General features: G+C 43.4%; 3 protein-coding genes across 8 annotated transcripts in view; 1 reads left to right on the top strand and 2 right to left on the bottom strand.

Moving 5' to 3' along the window:
- Positions 1-863: 863 nt before the first annotated feature.
- Positions 864-5258, bottom strand: NUDT19 (nudix hydrolase 19). Its single transcript, XM_026675927.2, is given in 4 exon segments — positions 864-2257; positions 2830-3037; positions 4421-4902; positions 4905-5258. Coding segments are annotated over 4 exon segments (1110 nt in total). The 5' UTR covers positions 5119-5258; the 3' UTR covers positions 864-2051.
- A 9175-nt stretch (positions 5259-14433) lies between these two features.
- RGS9BP (regulator of G protein signaling 9 binding protein) lies at positions 14434-15374 on the bottom strand. The gene has a single exon (XM_026675986.2). The coding sequence runs from the start codon at positions 15241-15243 to the stop codon at positions 14530-14532; it is 714 nt and encodes a 237-aa protein (XP_026531771.1). The 5' UTR covers positions 15244-15374; the 3' UTR covers positions 14434-14529.
- A 216-nt stretch (positions 15375-15590) lies between these two features.
- ANKRD27 (ankyrin repeat domain 27) overlaps positions 15591-26600 on the top strand; it is a 45590-nt gene continuing 34580 nt past the window's right edge. For 2 of the 6 annotated variants that reach the window (XM_087971526.1, XM_026675923.2), the window contains exons 1-8: positions 15820-15981; positions 21711-21851; positions 22827-22937; positions 23512-23668; positions 24188-24342; positions 26147-26206; positions 26303-26356; positions 26447-26512. In XM_087971526.1, the coding sequence (XP_087827652.1) occupies positions 21750-21851; positions 22827-22937; positions 23512-23668; positions 24188-24342; positions 26147-26206; positions 26303-26356; positions 26447-26512 (705 nt within the window). In that variant the 5' untranslated portion in view covers positions 15820-15981; positions 21711-21749. Of the gene's footprint in view, positions 15788-15819; positions 15988-16180; positions 16291-20678; positions 20704-21710; positions 21852-22826; positions 22938-23511; positions 23669-24187; positions 24343-26146; positions 26207-26302; positions 26357-26446; positions 26513-26600 lie in introns of those variants that run through there. The other 4 variants (XM_087971528.1, XM_087971529.1, XM_087971524.1 and 1 more) reach the window with 4 other exon arrangements.

Here is a 26600-nt window from a genome sequence, read left to right as displayed (position 1 = left end):
GATCCAACACTGGAGGTTTTTAAGAAGAGACTAGACAAGTCATTTACCTGAAATGGTATAGGTTCTCCTGCTTGAGCAGGAGGTAGGACTAAAAGACCCCGGAGCCCCTTCCAGATTCTATTCTATTCCATTCATGTAATTTTAGATAAGGAAACGTCCGTTTTAAGCATATGAAAAGAAGGAAGGATTGCATACGAGGAAGATGTTCATACTGATTGACTAGGAAGGATTATAATAAGCTAACACATTCCATTCTATTGAAATTGATTGACTAAACCTTTAAAAACGTATAAAAAGGGAGACAGGAGCAACCCATTGCAGCCACAACCCAAAGCTACCTGAAAAACCATGGGTTAAATATATATGTGTGTGTGTATGTGTATATACATACATACATACACACCACACACACACACATAGGCCCCATTGATTGTTTGGCATGTTTTATTGGATTTCTGTTTGTTACTGGATTCCCATGTTTTATTGGATTCACTGGGCACTAACTATGGGAAAAGAAGGCATCTGATCCTTTAGATCAAAGGTCTTCAAACCTGGCAAGTTTAAGACTTGTGGACTTCAACTCCCAGAATTCCTGAGCTAACATGACTGGAGGAGGGATTCTGGGAGTTGAAGTCCACAAGTCTTAAAGCTGTCAAGTTGGAAGACCCCTGCTTTATATATGGCTAAGAAACATTTTCAATGTTTTATGGCCCTGGGTGAAATGACTTGTCTTGCACAGTCTTGAGTTTTCACCCAGATATATTAAAAAAATAAAAATCCAGCTAGTTCTAAACCTATAGTATTTGAGGAGAAATGACCATTTGTGGGACATTTAGCAATAATAAAAGAACCATGAAAAATACCGCTAAAAGTATTTATTTAATTTAGCAAGAATAAAAGAACCATGAAAAATACTGCTAAAAGTATTTATTTCATTTAGCAAGAATAAAAGAACCATTAAAAATGATCATTTTGGAAAACATGAATGAATAAAAGTATAGTCAAATGATTGATTAATAATGATATTAATGTATTTAATATATTGATTGAAAATACGAGATTATATACAATGTAATTATAATTGAAGACTATGAAATGGAAGCACAAAACAATTTGTAAACCAACCGGCACACTGTATGTACATATATGGAAGATGATTTGATGTTTTTATGTTTTATTTATGTTTGTTTTAGAAACCAATAAAAATTTATATAAAAAAACAAACAAACAAATAAGAACAGACGTCCAGGCCTTTAATGGCATTTAAGTGCTTCCCAGAAGTAGTTCTGAATATATGCATTTACAGTCTGCAATGCACTTATTTTGAATATGATTTCCAGGTAGAGAAAAATATATTGTTACATACATTCAAATTGTTCAGTTCTTTTCAATTTTGGCAAATGACCTATTGGTCAACAGCGGCACCTGCAGGAATGGTCACTGCCTTTAAAACAGCAGATGCACCTGGATGACCAAAGTTCTGTTCCTTTTAATGTGTGCTGCATGCACTAAAAGCATATTGAAAAGGGGTGGAGCTTCATTCATACCCTATTCTGGGTATGACTACCCAGAATAGTCATACCCACTATTCTGAAATCAGCATCAAGGCAAGCAATCGCTGCCATGACCCAAATCCATGTACTCTGGATGCCTACTTATCACTTATAATAACTGTAATAATAATTCAAATGTATTAAAATATAATGTGATAGTCTTTTGTTTACAGTACTGAATGATAATGAAGTTGCAAACCACCTTAAATTTTTTTTAAGGATATATCAGTATAGCTATAACATACAAGTAAACAAACAAGTAAATTAAATTCGGGTTCTTAGAAGATAGGTCTCTATTCCAGAATTGGCACATTTGCATAACAAGAATAATTACACTGATCAACACAACTTGAAATCTAAATAATTTACATTAATATTGAGGTATGTCCACAAAAATGGCACAGTGCTATTATGGTAATTCATTGTTATTCCAACATCTCTCAAAATTTAGTAATTCCAGTATGAGAAATACAACTGACTGGTGCAATCCACGTTATTTCACATTTTAGAGTCCAGTCTAACTGGATTTATATGTTTATATTTAGATTCAATATTCATGTGGATAGTTGTATTATTACGGCTTCGTATTACTATCCGGTGATGGTTTCTTGCTTCTTTCATTAGTTCTTCAATGTTTTTATTTGTGGTCAACACAGATTTCCTTTTGCCAGTAAAATCAGGATCTTTGGGATATAAATCGTCACCTAAAATATAATTATTTCTCTCAGTTATATGCAGAGTTACAGGTATAAATATGAATTTTTGATACTAACATTACCTTCAGTCTAAATGGTGATATGAAAAGTTGTGACAAAATATTGACTAGGAGACACTATTTTTAATAGAGGTTTGTGTCTCAACATACCAAGAGCAGAAGTATTAAAGTAGAGATGCACAGGAAAATACGAATGCAATCAAATTGTACTTTTTATTTACTGGGTTCATAAACATGTTAAGCAATGATCCAAGATTTACAAACCACGATTACTGCTTTCACAGTACACAGCACTTCTACAACCAAGTACGTAGCATTATAGTTGAGTATACTGTATGTTCCATATAACAAAAGTCTAATGAATATCTGCTCATTAATCCTACTAAGTGTACTAGGTGAAATTTACATCAGGAAATTTTAATTTCATTATTTAGCTTTTGCCTTAAGCACTTTTTGGCATATGACCCCAGCAAGCCACTTATTCAGACAGGTAGATTCACGTTGCAGCTTCTGTTTAGTGTTCAGTGCATCAATAAACCAGAGTCCTTCATTTTTACCTACCTGGCAACAATTGCATGTGGCCATCTGAAGCCATCAACGTAACTGACATCCAGCGTTCACAACCTTCTAAAGCTCGTTCTGAGCTAAACCTCTCCAGATCATGAAGGGATGAAAAATGGCAGAGCCTACATAACTCATAAAGCTGCGGTGGTGCTATCCAGATTTCTCCTGAGTTAAAAAGTTCAACAGCTTCTAAAGGGGTTGACCACTGAAAAAGAATGAAGCATTAAAATCAATCTCCAAGCCATGTCATTTCCCAATTAAAGGGATATTCTGTAGAAGGGATTCTGGTGCTTTCAGTGACTGTTTTATCCTGTTTGTTCGAGACTTGAGTGTGAAGGGATGAACTCCCATTATGTGCTCCAGCTCCTAGCCTATGCTCCTATGCTCCTTTGAAAGCATGCAAATGCTAGTAGATAAATAGCTATTCGTTTCAGTGGAAGGTAGCAGTATTCTGTGCACCTTGGAGTATAGTCATACTGGCCACATGACCATGGAAGCATCTTGTGTAACCACTGGCTGCTCTCCCCCCCTCCCAGAAATGGAAATGAGCTTCTCCCCCTAGACTCAGACAAAACTGGGCAGGGCAAACCTTTATCTTTACCGTTATCATATTGGTCTCTCCCTCAATAAAAGGGAGCAGAGGTAAAGCACAAACAAATTTGCCCAATTTTGTTCATTTCGCCACCACTACAAAAAAAAAAATGTAAAATAGATCATGGTCAATTTGCTGAATGACCTCCACAATTTATGACCATAATCCTGGGCTCAATTATGGTCATAAGTGGAAATCTACCCCATGCTGGCTGGGAAATTCTGGGAGTTGAAGTTCACAATAGTAGTTTAGGATTCCCTTTCCCATTCCTCCTGCCAACCCAGGATGCAAACGAGGTTTCTGGAAGCAAGTAAAAGTAGTCCTCAACTTACAGCCACAACCGAGGCCGATATTTCCGTCACTAAACAAAACATTTGTTCAGTGAATTTGGCCCCCTTTTATGAACTTCCTTGTCACCGTTATTAAGTGAACCACGGCAGTTATTCAGTAAGTTAATGTTTTGGTTAACCTGGCTTCCCCTTCTTAACTTGGCTTGCAAAAAAAAGTCGCAAAAGGAGATCACACCACCCTAGGACGCTGCAACCGTCATAACTGTAAGTCAGTTGTCCAAGTGTCTGAATTTGGATCAAATGACCATGGGGATGCTGTAACGGTCAGGTGAAAAATGGGCCTAAGTTAGGGGTCTCCAACCCCGTATTCCTGGCCCAGCACTGGACCGCTGCATGCCAGGTCATGCAACCAAGCGAAGCCCCATCTATGGGATGCAGGCAGCATGTGAAACCATACCCCCCCTCTGGTCCATGGGAAACCTCTTTCCGTGGAACCAGTCCCTGGTGCCCAAAGGGGGGTCCCTGTCCCAAGCCCCCTTTTTCAGTGCCCTTGTAACTTCGAACCGTCACTAAACGGACCGTTGTAAGTCGAGGAGTCCCCTCTCTATGCCCAGTCTCTGCTTGCAGCCCGCCCAGAGCCCCGGGCTTTGCAAACCGTTCCAAGTTGCCTTTCCCGGGCCCTCCTCCTCCTCCTCCTCCTCCTCACCCTGCAATCGGCCACCTCCTGCCGGTCGTGCGAGGCGGCGGGCGGCTCCTGCCCGAAGCAGCAACACAGGTAGAAGGCGGTGTCGTAACGGCGGCCGGCCGGCCCGCTTCGCCCCACGGGGGTCAGCCAGTTGCCCCACTCGTGCAGCGCCCGCAAGTGGGGCGCGCAGCCCAGGCGGCGGCAGAGCTGCAGGAAGCTGCCCGGGTCGCCTTGCACCCGCCGCCGCCACTCCTCCAGCTGGCCGGCCGGCAGAAGCCGCTGCAGCAGCTCGGTGGGCAGCAGAGCGGGAGCCGCCGGGCCCCCGTCCCTCCCGGCCGGCACCGCCAGGAGCAGCCCGCTCTCCTCGAAGGTCTCCCGGATGGCGCAGATGCGGAAGGCCACGTCGGCCGGCAAGGCATCTTCGCCCAGTTCGGGCCGGCGGCGGGCGGTGAAGAGCGGAGGCCGGGCGGGCGGCTCGGCGCCCAGCCCGCAGCGCGGCCCTCGGGCAGCAGCTCCCGCCAGGCGGGCGAGAAGTCGGCGGCCTCCGCCACGCCGCCCGGGAAGACTTGGGCGCAGGGCAGGAAGGCGCTCCGGGCGCTCCGCTGCAGCAGCAGCACCTGGTAGTCGAAGGCGGAGGGACGCGGAGGCCGCCCGCCGCCGCCGCCGCTGCCCGCCGCCAGGAGCAGCGTGGCAGCCTCCCGCCAGGGCCTGGAGGTCATGTCAGGGCGGAGAAGGGCCCCAGCGGGGCTGAAGGGCGGCTCGCTTCCTTGCTCGGCGCGGGGCCGGAGGCAGCGGCCGCCTCTCCTCTCCCCTCTCTCCTGGCAAGGGCGCTTTTGCAAGTCTACCCTGCGGGCTAGGTGGCCTTGCGGTGGGGAAGAAGCCGGCTCTGCCCCTTCCCGCCTCCCCGGGACTTGGGATATTTCACCCAGGCTGGGAACGCGCCGCCTCCTGGGCTGGGAAGGGAGGCTGGCACTGGCGGTGTCGTTGGGCGAGCCAAGTTTGCAAACTGGATCCCTGGTCTTGGAGGGACCTGCTTAATGACCTCCACCACGGGTGGGTCGTAATGCCGGGCTCAGTTAGGGTCAGAAGGGGAGGGCTAGGTTTGCTTCTTGGCGGAGGCATTCGTTTCTTGGCACAGTGGGGTTAGCGGCCCCGCTTAGCGACCACCAAAAACCAAAGTTTGTCACATTTGATCGTGGTCCTGCTTAACGACTTCCATAAATCTCAACAAATAAATGCTCTGTCTTACATATTGGCAAAAAAAATCAGAAAATAAAATACAAGCTGAATAGTCAAGACCTTGTTGATGACTCAAGCTCTGTAAAGGACCTTGGAATACTCACCTCTAATGATCTGAGTGCTAGAGCCCACTGCAACTACATAGCCAAAAAGGCATTAAGAGTTGTTAACCTAATCCTACGTAGCTTTTTCTCTGGTAATATCACACTACTAACCAGAGCATACAAAACATTTGCTAGACCAATACTCGAATACAGTTCATCAGTCTGGAACCCTCATTACGTATCTGATATTAGCACAATTGAGAAAGTCCAGAAATATTTCACAAGAAGAGTTCTCCACTCCTCTACTCGTTGTAGAATACCTTATGCCACCAGACTTGAAATTCTAGAACTAGAAAACCTTGAATTACGCCGTCTTCAGTCTGATTTAAGCATGGTATATAAAATTGCAATGTCCTACCTGTCAATGAATACTTCAGCTTCAACCATAACAACACAAGAGCACACAATAGATACAAACTCAAAGTTAACCGCACCAAACTTGATTGCAGGAAATACGACTTCAGCAACAGAGTGGTCAATGTTTGGAATACTCTACCCGACTCTGTAGTCTCTTCCCCAAACCCCAAAAACTTTAACCTTAGACTGTCTACCATTGACCTCACCCCTTTCCTAAGAGGTCTGTAGGGGGCGTGCATAAAAGCGCACCAACGTGCCTACCGTCCCTGTCCTATTGTTTCTCTTATTCTTTTATTTTTCTTATATGTACCCATTTCATGTATTCACAACTATGTATACACTTATACTTATTATCTTGTAAACAATTGGCAAATCAAATAAATAAATAAAAATAAATAAAATAAGGGAGGACCAGTATTCTGGGTTTAATTTGGGTCATCAATGGAGGACAACCCTATCTTTGGTTAGTGCCTGAGGCATTCGTTTATTGGCTTGGCTTAACGGCCACCCCCCCCAAAAAAAAAAAGTTTGTAAAATTTGATTGTGGTCATGGAGCGACCTGGATTACCAGTATTCTGGATTCAATTCCAGTCATAAATGGAAGATTACCCTATTTTTGCTTAGTGCTTGAGGCATTCATTTATTGGCTGTGGGGTTCACTTAACGACCACCCACCCCCCCAAAAAAAAAGTTTGTAAGATTTGACTGTGGTCATGGAGTGACCTGCTGATTAACAACTTATACAACTGTTGACCATAATTCTGGGCTCAATTCCAGTCATAAATAGACGGCTACCCTATCCTGACTGGGGAATTTGGGAAGTCGAAGTCCACCCAACTTTAAAGTGGTCAAGATGAGAAATGTTTTTTTTTGTGAGGGTGGGGGGCCCAGGGATGATCTTTTGGGGATTGTATGGAAGGGTCGAGCCAGGGCAGATTTACTGAGTTGCACCATTGGGCATGTTGTTGCAAGAGCTTTGCTAATGGACTAGCAAAGGTCAGAGATAAAGCCCCCGCTGCAGACTTCAGCTGCCACCTCATTGATCCATCTGCTCCCATCTCCAGCTTGGAAGCTGCAGTTACGCAGCATGCAAGTCTGAAGTTAGCTGCATTTCTTCTGGGTGTGTGTGTGTGTTTGTTGCAGACTAGCCTGCATCATGCTATATAAATTGAAATTGCAGAGAGCCCTATAAGGGCTGTAAAAGAAACATTCAGAAACCGTCAAGCATTCCTCAAGGCCTGGCCACAAAGAGGGTACTAGGAGAGACTCACATTGACGTCTCCCTCAATAAAGACGCAGAGGGTTAAAGCTTAAAGAGGCTGAGCTTGTCAACAGACAGCCCTGTTTGTTCGAGACTGAGCGTGAAGGGGTGAGCTCCCATTACTTGTCCCAGCTCCTAGCACTTTGAAAGCATGCAAATGGAAGGTAGCAGCAACCTGTGCACCTTGGAGTACATAGACATGCTGGCCACATGACCATAGAAGCATCTTGTATAACACTGGCTGCTCTCTACTCCCCAAGAAATGGGAACGAGCTTAGATTCAGACCAAACTGGACAAAGGAAACCTTTATCTTTACTCTTATCATATTGGTCTTTCCCTCAATGAAGGGTAGAAGAGGTAAGGCACAAACAAACTTACCCGATTTTGTTGTAGCTGGTCTTAATAAAGTTGATTTTTAGTCTTCCCGTGGAATTGATTCTCAAGGCTGGCTTACCTTACAGAGCTGACACAGGTGTTGTTAAATCATGCAAACTTGGGTTTGCTTACTTTCACAAACTTTACAAACAAATTTTACAAACTTTTTTTTGTAGGTAAGATTATTGTAGATTATTGTAGGTAAGCTTGTCTGTGGGAATAAACTTTGACTCCAGTATTTAGTAATGATTAATCTAAGACCTTATACATACATGTTTGCCTAAAGGTCACCTAGATAAAACAAGGAAATTAAAAGCAAACACCAGAAACAATTAAGCAGCTCAGACAATTATGTGTATTGTGTTTAATTATTGAAATCCACAATGTGAATGCTTACTATGTGTAAAATTCTCAATAAAATGGGACACCAGAAATTGCTCTGGACTCCCATCCCGAGTTCACTCGCTTGTGTCTCATCCTTTCCATGGGAGTCCACCATACTTGTCATGTAACCTGGCCTATTAACTTGCTGCTGATCTTATGCAACCCTTAAGTCACTGAAACAAGTGAAGTTCAGTGAGCTTAATTCCTCACAGAACCGCCAAGTAAAAATGTGGATACAGAAGAGGTAGCAGATGAATGTTTATCCTGGGCTCGCCGATATTAAAAAAGGAAATTGCAGTTCTGTGAAGAGCCTGTTTTTCAAGGCCAGAAAACTTATTTAGTACGTACCATTAGATGTGGAAAAATGACCCTTTTAATTTTTCAGCACAGAGACATTCTGGTAATTTCAAATACTGCAGATGAAAAAGGCAGATTGTTGTGTTGCCCATACATCTTGTAGCTATTTCATAAGCAAGAAATGTTTAAACGGAGCAATTATTACGAAACATGGATGTCATGGTTTAGTTCTGAAAAAATAATCTTCAATCACTCACACCATCAATAATTGTGCTTACATCCAAGGGAATCACATGCCTCACATTTTAATGTACAAAACACTTTGCAGTTTTTCAAAGGAGAATTTGAAAGTGTGTTATAGTCTTCTGCATCATAAATACTCAGAACATAGAACAGAGTTGGAAGGGACCTTGGAGGTCCTCTAGTTCAACCCACTGTTTGAGCAGGAGACCCTATACCATTTCAGATAAATGATTGTCCAGTCTCTTGTTCAAAGCCTCCAGTGATGGAGGACCCACAACTTCTGAATGCAAGTTGGTCCATTGATTGCTTTCACTTTTAGTAATTGTTTCCTGAGTTCTAGATTTATTCTTTCCTTGGTTACTTGACTACATCACTACACAGTGATGTTCACAAATATTTTACCTTAACAGCCAAGATTGTATTATTTGCTTTGCTTGAATACTTTCTATTACTCTTGACAACGAAAATTTTAATGTGCATCTCTTCTGCCTTAAGCAGTGCAGCAGAATCCAACTCCATTTGTAATTACTGGAATACAAGACAAAAATGGAACAAAGTGTAAAATGGATCAGCGTTTCTTTTAATGCCAGTTTTCAATTGGACCCTAGTTTGGGAGCGAATTTTGAATTCTTAATAAGTACAACAGGCCATTTGGGATACACTGCAGCTGAGTTTAGCAAAAAATTCATTTTTGTGCCAGCTTGGCACTGTGAGCTTAGAAATATAGTGAAGGAAAAGATTTAAGGGCCTTTAATTCAGCATTCTGGCCAAATAACTTCATGAAAAACATGCGAAAGGTAAATATTGCTAAAGAAGTTCACATGCACACATGTATGTTTAGGAGTTTGTCTTTAAAAGCAATCCGTTCAAAAGGCTGGCAAGTTAACAGAAGAGGTTTTATTTTAAATAAATAATAGCAATAGGTTTTATCCTGAGCATAAAAGAATACTCTTGAACCACGGAATGCCAGTTTATAATACTTACTTTCACATTAATACTGAAACAATTGTTTTAATATAAACCCAGCATTCGTTGGAATGCAACAAATCAACACTATTTTTAAAAAATCAAACATTCAGAGTTCATAATTCCTCAAATTACCATTCCTGTCGTAATTCTCAACTTCATCAAAATTGCAGAATTTGACTTTTTAAAATAATAAATTCTATTACAAAGGGACTTCGCTTCCTTCCTTTTCAACGAAAACGTACACTTTTGTTACAATGAAAACATCTATGGCTTTGTAAACACAAGACGGTTAACAATGCTTTTGTTTTTAGAGAGCAAAACAACTTGGCTTTAAATAAACTTTAAATAAATAAATAATCGTGATGTGGGGTTGATGATTCTATAGAGTCTCTGAAGGCTTTTAAAGACCTAGCTAAAAGAAAACCTCAGTGGGTCAGACTTTTATCGGCAATAAAATTCTGTGCTAATGTTTCTGGTTCTGTATGACTTAAAAATGAGACTTCGAGATAGTTTCTTCCAGAATGAAACACCATTTGTGAATCTTAGAGCAGAGGTGAAGGTGAACAGGGTTCCTGCATTATTTTTATGGATGAACAAAAGCATGTCATGTTTTTGATTATTCCATCAGTTCCTGAAGATCAATCTGGCACACATAAACCCCCCTACAAGAAGATATTTCTTTCACAGTATTATTTAAGGGTGGCACCAATCTTGATCTTCTTTGCATCTGGTCAGTTTTGCACACATGATAAAACTATCCCTAAACCATATCGCACAGTCAGTGGTGCTGAGCAGATGTGATGAGAGCTGAGCAAAGAAGAGATTAATTAATCAGATGATGACAATCCTGTGTCAGGACTTGAGATGTAATTTAGAAATAGCTTAGAGAAAAAACAAGTAATGCAGACAGTTAATGGATGTACAGACATGAGCAACACCTTTCTAAATTGGAAAATAAATCTTACTGGAATTAGAACTGTTTCCTAAACATAAATGCTTTCATAAAGATAACTTAGTTTTCAGGGAAATAAGTAGTTTGCAGTGATGTATTTATGACTTTAACCTGGATTTTGCAAAATAAACCCTGTAAAACAAGAGTGGAGAGGTGGCAATTTTATACATACCAATAGTTCTTGGACTTGAGTTCTCAAGGTGCAAAGAATACTGTTTTAATTCCCAATTAAAAAGGTGTCTTGGGAGCATTCCAGCTAGGCAATTGTTTTCCTGCAGCTTCTTCCTTCCAGCCTATATAACAGTGTTGCATGCAGCCTATGTAAGAGCACTTTAAGTCTAGGTGTTCTCCCATAAAATATGAGACGTATTTAAGAGAACTATTCTAGCCCTTGTTAACATGCAAACTGTAGAGTTGTAATTGCAGGAATGTTCCAATCTCGGATGGCAAACCTCAGATAAAGAATGTTTCCAAGCAAATACAACTCAGGTAAACAAAGTCACTAATCTAAAGGAGGATGAGAGAGAGGAAGTAAACATATGTTAGACTTTAACTAGAGATAATTACCGTGCTAAACAGTAATGAAAGTTAAGCAGTAACAAAAGTTAACCAATGATGGAGGATAATTAAAAATGTGTATAAATGCAAGACTAGACTCCAATAAAGATCATCATGATTCAGTTGTTCATGATCAAACAACTCGACTGCCTCGTAATTACAACAGCAAACGTGGGTCCTTCCAATGAACAAGGGATGTTCTCTTCAAGTGAAGTGAACAATACAATAGCAGCCATTTGAATCGCGCTACAAGAAAGAGAGATGGGTACTTTAGCACCAAAAGGAATACACAGTTTTGACATCCTTGTGGCTCCCACAGCCCTGTTCCTAGGACTTTCTTAAAAGCAGATATTTACAATCAATGGTCAAAATATATTGATGCCTTAAGAGTACCTGGGAATGCAGTATTTTCTTGCTTACTGAACACAGAACTATTTATTTTTGAGGTAACATACTTAGAAGATTTGCTTGGTTGCAAATGCAGAATCTGGCTTTGACCGCACAGCGTCCATTAGTGCTAGCCACTCAAAGTGCACATTTAATTATTTATGTCTTTCTTTCCTTGCAGCCCTGTTCTTTTGTATATTGATCCAGGAGCTAAAAGGCCAATGTATTAAATACAGGTAGTCCTCAACTTTCAACAGTTCATTTAATGACCGGCCAAAGTTACGGCCCTGAAAAAAATTGACTTATGACCATTTTTCAGTTACAACCGTTGCACAATCAGGTAATCAAAATTCAGATTCCTGGCAACTGGTTCATATTTATAACCGTTAACGTGTCCCAAAGTCACGGGATCCCCTTTTGTGACCTTCTGACCAGGGAAGTCAATGGGAAAACCAGACTTTCTTAACAACCGGGTTACCAACTTATGAACTTATGCAGTGATTCCCTTAACAGCGGTGGCGAGAAAGGTCGTAAAATGGGGCAAAACTCACTTAACCAATGTCTCACTTAAGAACAGAAGTTTTGGACTCCATTGTAAGCTGAGGACGACCTGGTAACAGATCTTATTTCTAAAAAAGATTACCCATAGGGTTTCAGTTCCGTAATTCAACGTGCTTTCGGAAGTTGGAGCAACTCATTTCAACGAACCTCAGCTTTTAGAAATTCACCCATTGAATCTGGGGCGTTCTCTCGTAAAGCTTACAAGACTGCATCTGTCCAACTGCAAGGAACTCAATGGGATCAGTATACCGATCCTAAAGCCATGCACAACTGTAAAATATGATGGGTTTAACAGATTGCTGAACGGAAATTTATTTTCCTGTTTGTCTCTTAATAATTACACAACAACTTGCAGGTAGTCCATACCTGTAGAAGGGCTGTTGTTAACCTGCAAATTTAGCCTAGATATAATGGATTACTCTTTGCTGCCGGATTACATATAATTGGCATGACATCCAAACACAAGAGATTTTAGGTTAATCTTAAGGTTTGTGTTTTCACTGACTTCAATTTTCAAGCTGTAAATCTTTCAAATTAATTCCACCTATACAACTATAGAAACAAGTTTACTCAAGAGTCCCATAGTTTTCTCATGTATTAATGAATAAGCATGCTGGAGAAATTATTAAAACCTTACTTCTCTGTTTTAGAAAGAAGTCAAAAGAGTTTTCAGTATCTGAAAACAAAGAGACGGGAGGTTTAAATTTATTTCCCTTTAGGATTAAGTCTCTAAACCCAGAGGAAAAAGTCCTGTCTAAATTTCTGAACTCGCTGAAGATCTTGTCATATTTTAGTTTAAACAACACGAATCCCTGTGTCTGCAAAAAAAAGTAAGCCGAAAGAAACCACATTGTCATCTGATGCATGTTTAGAATTTAAATCTCACTGATTTCCATGGGATTCAGCGCTACAGCAGTAGACTTCAAGAAGGGAAACAATGGTTTACACTTATGTGTAAAGTTGTTCAAAGTTGGCTACTAAGAACCTGTTGATAAGGGTTTCCCCCCCCCCTTCCAGTCCGCTTCAAAGCAAACCTGAAACAGTAGTGAGTTGAAAACAACTCCGTATCTTTCCCTAAATGCCGCTGAAAGTTTTCTTCTGCAAATCTGGATTTTTTAAAAATACTGCACGTGGTTAACAGAAGCAACTTTTCAGTTCAATCTTTCACAAAGACAAGTTTCTGTGCCTGGAGGCTGCACCACTTGGTTTAGGGAAAAAAGTTACTGCCCTCTTTCAGCTTCAGAGTTAATGCCCGTTTATATTTGAAACCCACATATACCCCCCTCCCATTCTGACCTTGGTTCACAGCCTCTTCCACATCGGGAATTATTATTACCCATTTTTGTAAACATGAAACACACCTCCCCTCCCCTCCCAGCTTAAATCACAAACCATATTTCCGTCCCAGTTCCTGAGAACGGTCTTCTATAAATAGCAGTCAAATCCCTACCGTGGTAGTTTATAATACCCGCACATTATTAACCCTGAAAGGCCCAGCCAGCAGGCTTTAAAAAAAAATAAAATACTCTCCTGTGTGTGAGTGTGTGTGTATGCAAGTTTTGGTGTGTTCAGGTCTTTTCCCTGCGTAAGATTGAGAGTATCTTGGCGACCTTTCGACGAGGTCCCACTCGCCATCTTCAGGCTGGTGCTTTCGGCTTTGTGCTTGTGCGAGCAAAGCGTGATCGGAGCACAAGCACGAAGCCGAAAGCACCAGCCTGAAGATGGCGAGTGGGACCTCGTCGAAACGTCGCCAAGATACTCTCAATCTTACACAGGAAAAGACCTGAACACACCAAAACTTGCATACCTGTACCCGTGAAAATCTACAAAAACATGTGTGGTGTGTGTATATGTATATGTATATTTTTATATATATATATATATATATATATATATATATATATATATATATATATATATGTGTGTGTGTGTGTGTGTGTGTGTGTGTGTGTGTGTATGTGTATGTGTATGTAGTGTATGTATGTATGTATGTATATATGTGCATATATATATATATATATATATATATATATTGCATATATATATATATGATGAGCACAATACAGAAGCCTGATGGCAGATGAGATTCTGCCGAAAGGTTGCTACAACTTTAAAAGCACAACTATAATGACTTCTAGTCATTATAAAAAGGTCTTCTAGTGTTCAAGTGGGAAAATACCTGAACAAAGCTGAATACCATACATGTAAGTACCCGCGAAAACTTAACATATACATACATACACACACACACACACACACACAGAGAGAGAGAGAGAGAGAGAGAGAGAGAAAGATCTTGGATCGACAGTCCCGGAGCTTTTTTTTTTTTAGAAAAAGCGTCCATCTCAGTCCCCATCCCGGTCGTGGCTGTTGCAGGTGCAGAAAAGGTAGCAACTCCCCCCGCGGTTGCAAGGAACCGATCCCACCTCTCTCCGTCCAGCCTTAGGAGAGCTTGGCCACACACACCGCCAGGGCGATGGCCATCAGGAGGACGGCGGTGAAAATGATCCCGGCCAGGACCCTGCTAGGATCGCAAAGGCTTTTGTTCTCGACCCCCGAGACGCCGCCCAGGGAAGAGGCGCCCCCGCTGAGGTTGGCGTTCAGCTCGGCGCCCGGGTCTTGCTTGGCCTCGACCGTCCAGCGGGGCACGTTGACCTTCATCTCCATCTCGTAGATCATCTCGCCCACCTGGCCGATCTCCTGCTCCAGGTCCGTCAGGTCCAGCACGTCGATGTTGGCTTCGGCTTCGTACTTCATGTTCTGGACGCTCATGGCCCGCGCCGCCACGCCGGAGGTGCCGCCGCTCAGCCCCGTCTGGATGAGCGGCTTCTTGGGCACGTGGAGCGGGAAAGCCTGGCCCAGCTCCAGGGCGCGCCGCATGTCGCTCTCCAAGATCTCCAAGCAGGCCGAGAAGATGACCCAGAGGCGCTCGAACTCGGGCCGCTCCTCCCGGCTCAGCGCCTTGTCCCGCAGGGCGGCCGTCAGCTTGGTCCGCGTCACGCCGGCCAGCTCCTGCGCCTTCCGCCGGCTCTTCTTCAGCTCCTCGCGCAGCTCCTGCGAGTCCGTCGCGCCGCCGACGGTCAGCACCAAGTGCCGGTAGCAAGCCGTGACTTTGCTGAGCGCGTCCAGCAGCGCCTTGCACTCCTCTTTGGCCATGGCCGGGCGTCAGGCTCAAGAGCGCTCCGAGCAACCTTGCCCGCCGGACGGGGAGCGCATGGCCGGAGTCCGGAGCAGCCCTCCTCGCTGCTGCTGCTGCCGCCGCCGCCCTCCCCGTGGGGAGCCCGGGGGCGCCTCCGCCTCCTGACCGGCCCTGCGCGCACTCCGGGCAAAGCGTGGCGCCCTTCCTCGCCCTGCGCGCATCCCCGGGGAGGGAGAAGCCGGGGAAAAACGAGAGAGAGAGAAAGAGCCCGAATGCAGCTTCCCAGGCGCGGCAGCGGCGACCGTCTCCTTTAAGCCCGCCTGGGAAGCTCCGGGCTGGGCGCGGTCCGGGCGCTTAGGGTTAAATAGCGCGCAGCTGGCGCCGGCGGGACCATCCCGGGGAGGGGAGTCTCTTTCTACCGCTGCTGCTCCTGCCGCCGCTGGGTCGGCTCGGTCCCCGCCCCGCCGCTGCCTCCCAAGCTCCACCTTCGCCGCCTGCCCAGCCAAGCAGACGCGCCGGGGCGGTTGCGACAAAGCCGGGGCTCATTGGCTCGCCTGCTGGGTAGGATCCGCCTCGGGGCCCGGACTAGGAACGGGCGGCGCTTGCGGGGAAGGGGGGGAGAAGGCTGCGAAGAGGAGAGGTTGGGGGGCTGGGGGGGGGGGCGCAGGAGAGGGGATGCCGCCGTTGCTGCTGCTGCTGCCGCCACCGCCGTGGGGAAGGGGCGCAGAGGAGACCCTCGGGGGCTTCGCCGGAAAGTGAGCGTTGAGCGCCCGTTTGGGCCGGGCGAGGGAGGCGCGGGTTGCAAGAGATCGGGGTGCCTCGTTGAGGAGTCGGGGGGCGTCCCGGGAAGCTCCGGAGGATGGGTCGGCGGGGCGGCGGAGAGGGGAGGCTTCCCGGGGCTGCCAGCAAGCCAGCCTCCCTCCCTGCCTGCCTGCCTGCAGGCCTCCGTGCCCCTTCCCCGAAGCGTGCAATGGCTCGGAGCCCCTGGCCCCAGAAAGTGCCGCTTCCCCCGGCGGGAGCTGAGTTAGCAAGTTAGCCTTGCCTGCACGTCGGGAGAAGCGAAGGTCCGGAGGGGGCTGCCTTGCCTGCTGCAGTGCCTGGGGTGGGTGGCGGGGTATCCGGGGCCTGAAAAGCCCTCCAGGGCAGGCTTTCCCCGACGGCCGGAGCGGGGGCGGCGGAGGGTCTCCACCAGAGCGGGCGAGGAGGGGAACGAAACGTCGAAACCCTCGGCGTTCCCTTTGCAAAGGAGACGCGGCCGGGGGGAGGTTCCGGGCTGGTTCCTGGCGGGGAGACTCTCCCGGGTTGGATGCGAGGGGTCGTTGCGCTGCGTGGTTTCCTCGCCCGGGCCCTTTTTCCTGTGCATGCCTCGGTTTCCTCTTTAGACGGGGGGAGGGAGAAGAGGAAGGTTCGCGCGTGGCCACTGTGTGGGGCAGCTTGTATTCGGGGCAGGAAACGAGGAAGTTTGCACGTGGAAGTAAACGGCGGTGTGTCTCGGACGATGCGATGCAGCATCGGTATCCTGGCCTTTCCTCACTAATTGAACCTGCAGTTGTGTGTACTTAACTAACTCAAAAATAAATGATACAGGAGTTCAGGCTGGCCGACCCAGGAAGTGACTTTAAATGACTAGTGGGGTGTTTTTCAGTAGTGCACTGGGAATAATTTTTTTAAAAAAGTTCCTTTAGCAACTCCCACATGGAGCAGCTAAAGACATTTGGATTAATTCGGTACAGTAATATAACATAACCCATAAGTGTTTTTTGACCAGGGCAAATTTTAACTTGGTGGACTTCAACTCCCAGAATCCTATCCTCGCAGGGGAATTCTGGGAGTTGAAGTCCACACAACTTAAAAGTTGCCCAGGCTGGAAAAACACTAGTCTAATAATGGGACCCCACTGGACTTTTCAAATTAGTTTTCGCTTCACTTAAAGGGCTGAATAAAGACCCAAAATTGCTGGAACTTGACCCAATCATGTAGCACATGATTTAATCCCCTCTGATTGAGTATGGTGAGTGTTAGGCTGAGTGGTGCTTGGCCTCAGATATGGATTTGGGTCTCTGTGTGACAATATTAATTACAATGTTTTTAGTTATTCCTCAGGATTCTGTTCAAATTGCAAGGAGCCCAAGCATGAAAACCCCTTTTTACAAAAGGCCCAAAAATGTTGCATTAACTTTACCTACCCAGTGTGACATTTGCTTGCATGGTTCCTCTTTTCTGTTTATTGCGAAGTTTTGGCCTAGTTTCTGTTCCTTGCGCATTATCTCTGGGTAATGTTTAATTTTCCGATGTACCCAGTTTGATTTGATTAGGCAGATAGAAATAATGTCAAAACTGTGTCTTGTAAAGGACACGTTCCTGGGAAGGGAACTATGCAGACTCTAGATGTAGATATTCAGCAACTCAAACTTGTTCGAGTGGACATACAAGCACGCCAGGATACTTCTTAATATCTAAATTGTATCAAGTCATGTGCTTGTGTTATATGGGAACAGCATGGCACTGTATTTTATCAGCTAACTTCCTTGGCCAGAGATGTTGACAGTTAAGTTTGAAGCTATGCCATAATAGTGCTAGCTGCACGATTAACACATTTATTTAAGTAGCCATTGCTTACAGCTTTATTTCTCAACCTTGACACGGCTATCTGGAGAATTCTAGGAGTTGAAGTTTACACATCTTCGAGCTACCAAGGTTGAGAAACACAGATTTACAGTGGTGACTTTGCAAGTGCTATAGATAACTTCGGAACTGACTTTACTATGGAGCAACTAGATTAGTGTTGGGAGTTGAAGTCCAGATATCTTAAAACTGCTAAAGTTAGCAAACACCTAACTAGATTTAATCTTGCATACAACATAGAAAAAATCCCAGTCAAGTGATTTTCCTTCTATATACTAACCAGACTTAATTGCAGTTACAGCCTGAGTTTAAAAGCTGGCCTGTTATTACTAACTTTTAATGAGTGCAGGAGTGTCCACTTTTTTATCTAAGGAAAGTAGTGTGCAAAATACTCACTCTAAGAGCTCAAGGTCAAAATATTTATACAACTTACCTTAACTGGTGGAGAGTCATTGTTTCTTCCCTATCTTATCCAGCTACAATAAACAGATGATCTGTTATCTCATATTAATTGGCTCTAATCAGCAAAAGCTTAAATTTTTGCTCATGTGTGTCTACTCCAAATTAAAGTCGTTCTGCTGCATGAGAGGGTCACATTGGTTGAAAGTTCCCCAAAAGAGCAAGAAGTTCCCTCACAGAAAACTTTCTTGGGGGGAAGGGACATAGTTTTATGGGTTTTTAAACAGAAAATTATTCCTCCCTTTGGATTCAGTGAAACCAAATGTGCCATTTGGACCTTATGGGCTGAGCAAAGTTTTCATTGTATTCTAGTTCTTATTACGGACTCCTTGGTGCTGTCTGATCTTGCTTGCTTGCTTGCAGATGCTTTATTACTCAGCTAGGTACCATGATGATGTTACCCTAGTTGGGTAATGAAACTTCTGAAAGCAAATGACTCCTTTATAATTTGGAATTAAAACAGTATTCTTTGCACGTGGAGAGCATCCAGGACTCCACCGTTTAACCCTAGCTACCTATATTCTCTTCTTTGGGACTTTTCATTATGTCCATTATTTATGAGTTTATTTCACATAATAGGCTGCCGAGAATAGTGTCTTCCCCCCAAACCTTTTGGGTACCATGGACCGATTCCATGGAGAGAGGTCTTTCCGCAGACCGGAGGGAGGGGCATGGTTTCGCGTGTTGCCTGCATCCCATGGGTGGGACTTCTCTTGTTTGAGCAGCCTGGTTTCCAGCATGCCATGGATTGGTGTCGATCCGGGGTTCAGGACCCCTAGCCTAGAAAGATTGTACAGTTATGAGTTAGCTATAAAAGGAGTGTCAGTGTTAGAAGCCAGGTAAGGGTGTCCTTGTTCTTTCACCCAACTTTTGAATTAGTCTATGGGATTGGGTTAGAAGACTATCTGTTAATTGATAGTGGGGCCTGGATTTCAACTCTGCAAGAAATCCTAAGGAATCGACTCGGTTGTAGGAGTTTTTGAGATCCCAGGACGCATTAATGAAAGGGACCTTGGAGGTCTTCTAGGCCAATCTCCGTCTCAGGCAGGAGACCCTATACTGTTTGAGATAAATATGTCATATAATGAAAGGGACCTCGGAGGTCATCTAGTCCAAGTCTCTGCTCAAGCAGGAGACCCCGTACCGTTTAAGATAAATATATAAAATAATGAAAGGGACCTTGGAAGTCTTCTAGTCCAATCCCTTGCTAAGGCATTAGGTTACCTTGCTTTTATTTTAACAGAAAGATCAGCTCAATTGGGGCATGGTAAACTCCCTTCCATTGGATGGTTGAGTCTGGATTCCTACATTGATCTGGGAGTTAAGATGCCATGGCTGAAATGATCTCTTTTAATTCTGATTCTATGAGTGGTGGTGGATTCAACCACCGCCCTAAGAAAATTGTGGTGTGATGTAATCCTAACCCCCCCTACTCTTTGCTTGTTTTACATACGTTTTGGCTACGCTATTTAGATACACAGTGTTGCAATGGTCAAAAGGATACTTCTTTTGTGGATTTTATCTTCCATGGTCACCGTGGAAAACGTTCCAGTCAACAGAAGGAAAAATAGGTCATGCTTTACGTGTTGCATTACCACTGCAAAGTCAGAACTTTAAAATAAATCCCCCAAAAATATGTTTTGCTGCTGTGCGTTACGAAACCTGTTTGTAATGGCAGGTAGGCCAGAGGAGTTGATTGTAAACAAAACCTGCTTGATGTTTTGTGACTCTTCTCATGAAGAATTGGAATGTGCGGTGATGAAAACCAGCATGTGACCAAAGAGATTTTGTAATATTGTGCTGCTTGTGCTTTAAAACTTCAAAGGGCTTGTGGTCATATGTTTGCCAAGCCAGGCTCGTTCTGTGTAGAAAGTTCATAGAATAGAAGGTTAAACTATTTTTTCCATGTATTCCAAGGATGCAATATTTCTAAGGCTAAGGAACCGTGATGTTACTGTGGCGAGTCTTAATACTCCAACAAGGCAAGGAAACGATTGGGACAAGAGCAAAAATTGATATTGATGTAATTTATGTTTGCTGGCTATTAATGCTGTCTAACAGCCACTAAGTGCATAGTTTATTTTTATATATTTGTTACCTTTATATGCCGCCTATCTCACTCTTGCAAAGTGATTCTGGGCAGCTTATTATAAAAACCATAGATATAAAACTGTTCCCCCTACAATCATTAACATTGCAATTCTATAGCCACTTTTTTGAGGGGCTTTGAAAGCCATGTATAAACTTCGGAGCATCAGGGTCTGCATCCTTGACTTAGTTCAATTTTGGTTTTCTCCAGGTGTTTTGGACCATAATTCCCATTGCCTCCACGGAGCAAAATCATGGCCCACGTTGGCCGAGATGATTGAAGCTAGTCAAATAGATTTGAAGGGGTAATGGAATATGTAGATGATCTCGGGGTAAGAGTAGATGTTGCCCTGGAAACAGAGAAGAGAGGCAGGAGCCCCTAATGACTTAATGGTCAGAGGAAAAAAACTTAGGAAAGTCCTGCCCTGCCCTGTTAAAAGTGGTGATGAGAAGTTTGTGTCTTCAGACTGGCAAGATTTTGTTAAGCCTTGCAATAAAATAGAAGTAGTCCATCTAATTGTGCTTCCTGTTTATCTGGGAGGGCTGACATCAGGACACAACGTTGGAGAACTTAGAAAAGGGGTCCCGAAACTTGGCAACTTTAAGACTTGTGGACTTCAACTTCCAGAATTCCTCAGCCAGCTATGCTGGGAGTTGAAGTCCACAAGTCTTAAAAGTTGTCAAGTTTGGAGACCTCTGGCTTAGAATCAAAGTCTACCCCATGAAAGGAAGAGAGACAGAATCCTGATCCACCAACATTTTCTTGTAATGGGAAAGTTTCTACAGGAAATTGTGTAGGTACCATGTTAGTGGAGCAATTGCCACAATAATTTTCTCTGTGGCAATGCAAGAATGCCACCAAACAGTAATGGTACAATCCTCAAAGAGAAGATCACTCTTGAAGTAGGAGGCAACACCTAGCAACTTGACTAATTAAAAAAATATTAAGAGTTGGATCTGGGTATAAGTTGGGAAACTACCAGAAAATCCTGAAGTTCGAGAATGGACTGAGAGATTGGAGGAAAAACCATATCTCAGAAGCAGGAGCTTCTGTATTACCAAAGAACCCTACGTGAATGTATTGTCAGTTGAAATTGAGAAATTGGATTTGCTTCAAGGAAGTCATTATATTTATCTACTACCAATAACATGCTGTAGCATAACATATTTTGGATAAAAGAAAGCAGATGCTGCATAATAGTAGAATAAATAACTTCTTTAAAAGATAGTAAATTCTCATTTTGGTAACAATTTTCTTTGATTATGTTGCTTTGAATTTGATTATTTTTGGGGTTGGGGGTTATGGATTAAGTTACAGAAAGCTGCTGGGCTGGATATTTTGGTGGCACCTATGGCTATGTATGATGAAGATATCTTGAGGAACCCCTTCTACTTAACCATGCAGAAACGACGACCGGATCTCTGCAAGAAAGTTGCCGAATTCCATGGAATGGTAAGTAGATTAGGATGGCTCCCAAGATTCTCTTCTGAAAGGGCCAAGAGTGAGCATTGGTTTCATCTAGGACAGGGTTCTCCAACCTTGGCCACTTTAAGCCTGGAGGACTTCAACTCCTTTGCTAGCTGGGGACTTCTGGGAGTTGAAGTCCTCCAGTGGCCCAGGTTGGAGACTCCTGATGTAGGACAATATTTCTCAACCTTAGCAGCTGTGTGAACTTCAACTCCCAGAATTCCCTGGCCAGTAAGGGAAGTGATCTAGGGACAAGTTTATTTAAAATACTTATGTACCATTTCCCACTGTAACGTCAAAAGGGTACTTTTGTGTCTGATCTCCATGGGGAAAGGACTGGGCAGGTGACACTCTGTGTAACTGAGGTATCACAGGGCTGTTAAACATAGCTTCTATGATTAGAATAATTTTGAGAAGCTTCTTTAGCAACTCTGCTATGGAGCAATTAAAAGACACTCAGATTAATTCAGTACAGTATAATCTAATCTATGTTCAACCTTGGCCACTTGAAGATCTGTGGACTTCGAGTCCCAGAATTCCCTAGCCAACTTACCATTCTGGGAGTTGAAGCCCACATATCTGCAAGATACCAAGGTGGACAAACACAAATCTAATATATGCTGGTCTTTGACCGCAATAATGGTCGACTGATTGATAATCTAAAAATAATTGGTATATATTCCTTGGTGCTCTTTGTTCTCTTGGAGAACGTGCACTCAGCCTTTTATTTTCTCTCTCAATTTTTGCAGAAATTGGAGATAAACCAGTAGGTTACTAGGCCCTGCTTATTCTTCATAGTTAAATAACAGAGTTGGAAGGGACCTTGGAGGTCTTCTAGTCCAACCGTCTGCTCAAGCAGGAAACCCTATGCCATGGTTTAATTTCTAATGCTGTAGCAAAAATGTGATGGATTTGGGATCCAGCTGTATGTGCAGTAACATCCTCTAACTTTTTCCCTAGATACTGGTACCTTGTAAAGGCAGTCTTTCAAACAGCATCATTTCAGCTTGCCAGTTTGACTCTTACATTCTTAAAGCAGCAGACAACAATTTCCACACTTTGAATGGAAAGGTACGGACAACAGAAATAATGGGAGCCAGTTCAGACTTGGATGAATAGTGTTTCGGCAGTAAACAAATTCATTCGTGATGCTCTGAGAAATGCGACAAACTATCAAGATTCAATTAGAGAATTTAGTAATCTGTTTTAGGCTGCATTACCTAGACATGTTTGTCTGGAAGGATGGTAATTTCCACGGCTGGTGATTTTCAGTGCTAAGATATTTCAGCTGTAAAATTCTGAAAGTCCATGTGATAGTAAAAAAAGATTGTGTTTTTGGTATATTTTGCTATATTTAGTGGCTTCCTGAACAATTGCAGACCAGGTATGATAGCCATCGTGATTTCAATCTTCTTAATCGTAATCTAATGATATTTTAGCAGTTATTTCTCCTCATGAGAGTAAATGATCTGGTAGACTTTGTCTATTTTTAAATCTTGATTTAATTTTGGACATCTATAGATACTATTTTGGGAATATTGTTGGCGCCTCTGAGCCTGCAGGTCTTATGTTGCTTATGGTGGTGTTTTTACTTTTTGCTCTACTTAGTTATTGAATTTTTCTTTCTCTCTCTTTCCCTATATAGGAAGTCTTTATACAAGGAAACATGATCATCCTTGGGGGTGAATTTAACCACCGTTGCTCCATACCTATTCTATTTGAGGAAACGTTTTATAATGACAGGGAAGAGAGCTTTAACATCCTTTGCATAGCTCATCCTCTAGAAAAACATGAAAATAAAGGTAAAGGTTTTTCTCAGCACTGACCATAGGTGCTTGATCAGTTTTTGAATGCCTCCTCTCTCTATATGAGTAAACTATTTTTTCAGCCTGAAAGAGAATCATAAAAATACAATAATGAACCTGCAGGAATGAAGCTTAAATTCTCTACACAGTTATGAGGAACAATTTATCTGCAGCTAGGTTCACCCATTGCATTCAATCATAACATGGTTTCATTGAGTTTTGGCTTGGCTTGAATGAACCCGGCCATCTTGGTGTCTAAATTTTGTTTGGTGCTGTGGAAATCCAGCTAATTGTGGCTTAATCAACCAACCATGTTTAAGCAAACCATGACTTGGGGTAATGTGTCAACAAGTCACAAAACAAGGAGACTCCAGGAAGAAATTTGGCAGTAGAACCATCTTAGTTTGTAAACCTTTAATGCCTGCCTCTATGAATTTCACTGTGTGAATTGTCCTCTGATTCTTGGAGGGAACAAAAGAACTTTTCTGTCTGCTGACCAGCGCTTTCCCATTTCAGAACCACCCTCAACGACATCCAACTCTTACTCCTTGAAAAACATGGAAGATGTGAAAGAATTCTTGGGAAGGCATGCAGAAAAATTTGATAAAGCCATTGCATCTTTCCACAGGACTTTCAAGGAGCATGACAGGAAAATCCTGCGGCACTATATAGTTAGTATTTCCACTTCCAATAGATTTAATACTTAACTGCGTATGACAAAAGGATTAAAACCATTAAATTAACATTTTCCCCGAATCTTTTCTATATGGGGAAGGAGGTATGTGGAAATTCTGGCCATGGCATATTCGTGTCACCTAAAGTATGTTGCTTTCTTTGGAAATGAATCAGTCATATGCTGGCTTGTGTAAGTGGAACGATCCTGCAAGACTTTTGTTTACAAAGCATTTGAGTTGGGGTATAGCTTTAAGTGTTACCACAATGTTTCATGTTTATTAAATTGATCTATCTCACTCTGAAAAATGACTCTGGGCAGCTTTTTGAGAGTGCCTCAGATGTATCACTGAATGCAGTTTGTCCTCGAGTTATGACTACCATTGAGCCCAGAATTATGTTGCTAAGTGGGAAATTTGTTGAGTCGTTTTTATGACTTTTTTGCCAGATTTGTTAAGTGAATCCCTGCCGTTGTTAAATCAGTGGCACCGTGTGTTAAGTGAATCTGGCTTCCCCTTGACTTTGCTAGTCAGAAGGTAACGGATAACAGATAATCAGAGTTGGAAGGGACCTTATAGGTCATCTAGACCAACCCCTCGCCCAAGCGGGAGACCCTACACCATTCTGACAAATGGCAGTCCAATCTCTTCTTGAAAGTCTCAAGTGATGGCGCTCCCACAACTTCCAAAGGCAAAAGCTGTTCCTTTGGTTGATTGTTCTCACTGTCAGAAAGTTTCTCCTTAATTTCCAGGTTGAATCTCTCCTTATCCATTATTCCTTGTCTGGCCTTCGGGGGCTTTGGAAAATAGCTTGACCCCGCACTCCTCTCTGTGGCAGTCCCTCAAATATTGGAAGGCTACTATCCTGTCTCCCCTGGTCCTTCTCTTCCCTAGACTGGCCATGCCCAGTTCCTGTAACCGTTCTTCATATGCCTTAGTCTCCAGTCCCCTAATCATCCTAGCTGCTGTTCTCTGTACTTTTTCTGGAGTCTGAACATCTTTTTTATAGTGTGGTGACCAAAACTGGATGCTGTACTCTAGGTGTGGCCTTACTAGGGCTTTATAGAGTGGTATTAGTACCTCCCTTGATCTCGATTGTATCCCTTTGTTAATGAAACTTAGGATTGCATTACCTTTTTTGGCTGCTGCTGCACACTGCTGGCTCATATTTAGCTGGTTGTCCACTAAGACCCCAAGATCCCTCTCACAGTTACTGCTATTGAGCCTGGTTTCACCCAGTCTATATGTGTCCTTTTGTTTTTTCTTGCCTAAGTGTAGGTCTCAAGAGGTCATCACATGACCCCGGGGGACGCTGCAACCATCATAAATATGAACTAGTTGTCAAGCAACTGGTGACCATGGGGACGCTGCAACTGGTCATAAGCGTGAAAAATGGTCATGTCACATTTGTCAGTGCTGTTGCAACTTCGAATGGCCGCTAAACAAACTTGTAACTTGACTACCTGTAATGCACACCAGTGGTTCTCAACCTGGGGTCCACAGATTCCTGATGTGCCGTGATGTTTTCATGAGGTCCATGAAGGCTTGAAGAAATGTTGTGATTTAAATCTTGAATTAAGTCTTGGTGGTCCGTAGCTGGTCTGTGGCCACAAAAGGTACTTAAAAGGGATCCATGGTGAAGAAAAGATTGAGAACCACAGATGTGCATAGTTGCAATGTTCTTTTATACCTCTCCTATTATTCTGTGTAATTATCCCAATAAGACTTGGCTGCTATTTTTAAATGCTTGATTATTCCTAGCCCCCACCCCAATTTTCTCCATGCACTTTGCTTTGATCTTCAGGATTCGGTGAACGCCCTCTACACCAAATGCATCCAGCAGCTGTTGAGAGATTCCCACCTTGTAAGTACAGATGTGTGCATGTAAACATGTGTGGCTGTGTGTTTCTTAGGCAAGCCTGTGTGTTCATTCTGCTTTCTTTTCTCCCAAATAATTCAGAGAATGCTTGCAAAGCAGGAGCTTCAGATGAACCTGATGAAACAAGCTGTGGATGTGAGTATCCTGGATGGTTGTTAGGATCTGGGTTCCCCCTCTTGAGTAGACCTACAGAATGCTTTCTTTGCTTTTTATTTCTGGGTACAGATGTATGTCCATCACTCTCTCTATGACGTCATCTTCAAATACGTGGGGACCATTGAAGCCAGTGAGGTAGGTTCCCAGATGTGCCTTGCCAAAGTTATGTTGGGAAACACGGGTAGTCCCCAATGCTGGGGATGTAAGAATCATTGCATCGTTA

This window comes from Notechis scutatus, chromosome 9, assembly GCF_049901735.1.
Source record: "Notechis scutatus isolate UNSWTSFEM ecotype Mainland chromosome 9, rNotScu1.2, whole genome shotgun sequence".
NCBI classification, from domain to species: Eukaryota; Metazoa; Chordata; class Lepidosauria; order Squamata; family Elapidae; genus Notechis; species Notechis scutatus.
This window is presented reverse-complemented; position numbering and strand designations above follow the sequence as displayed.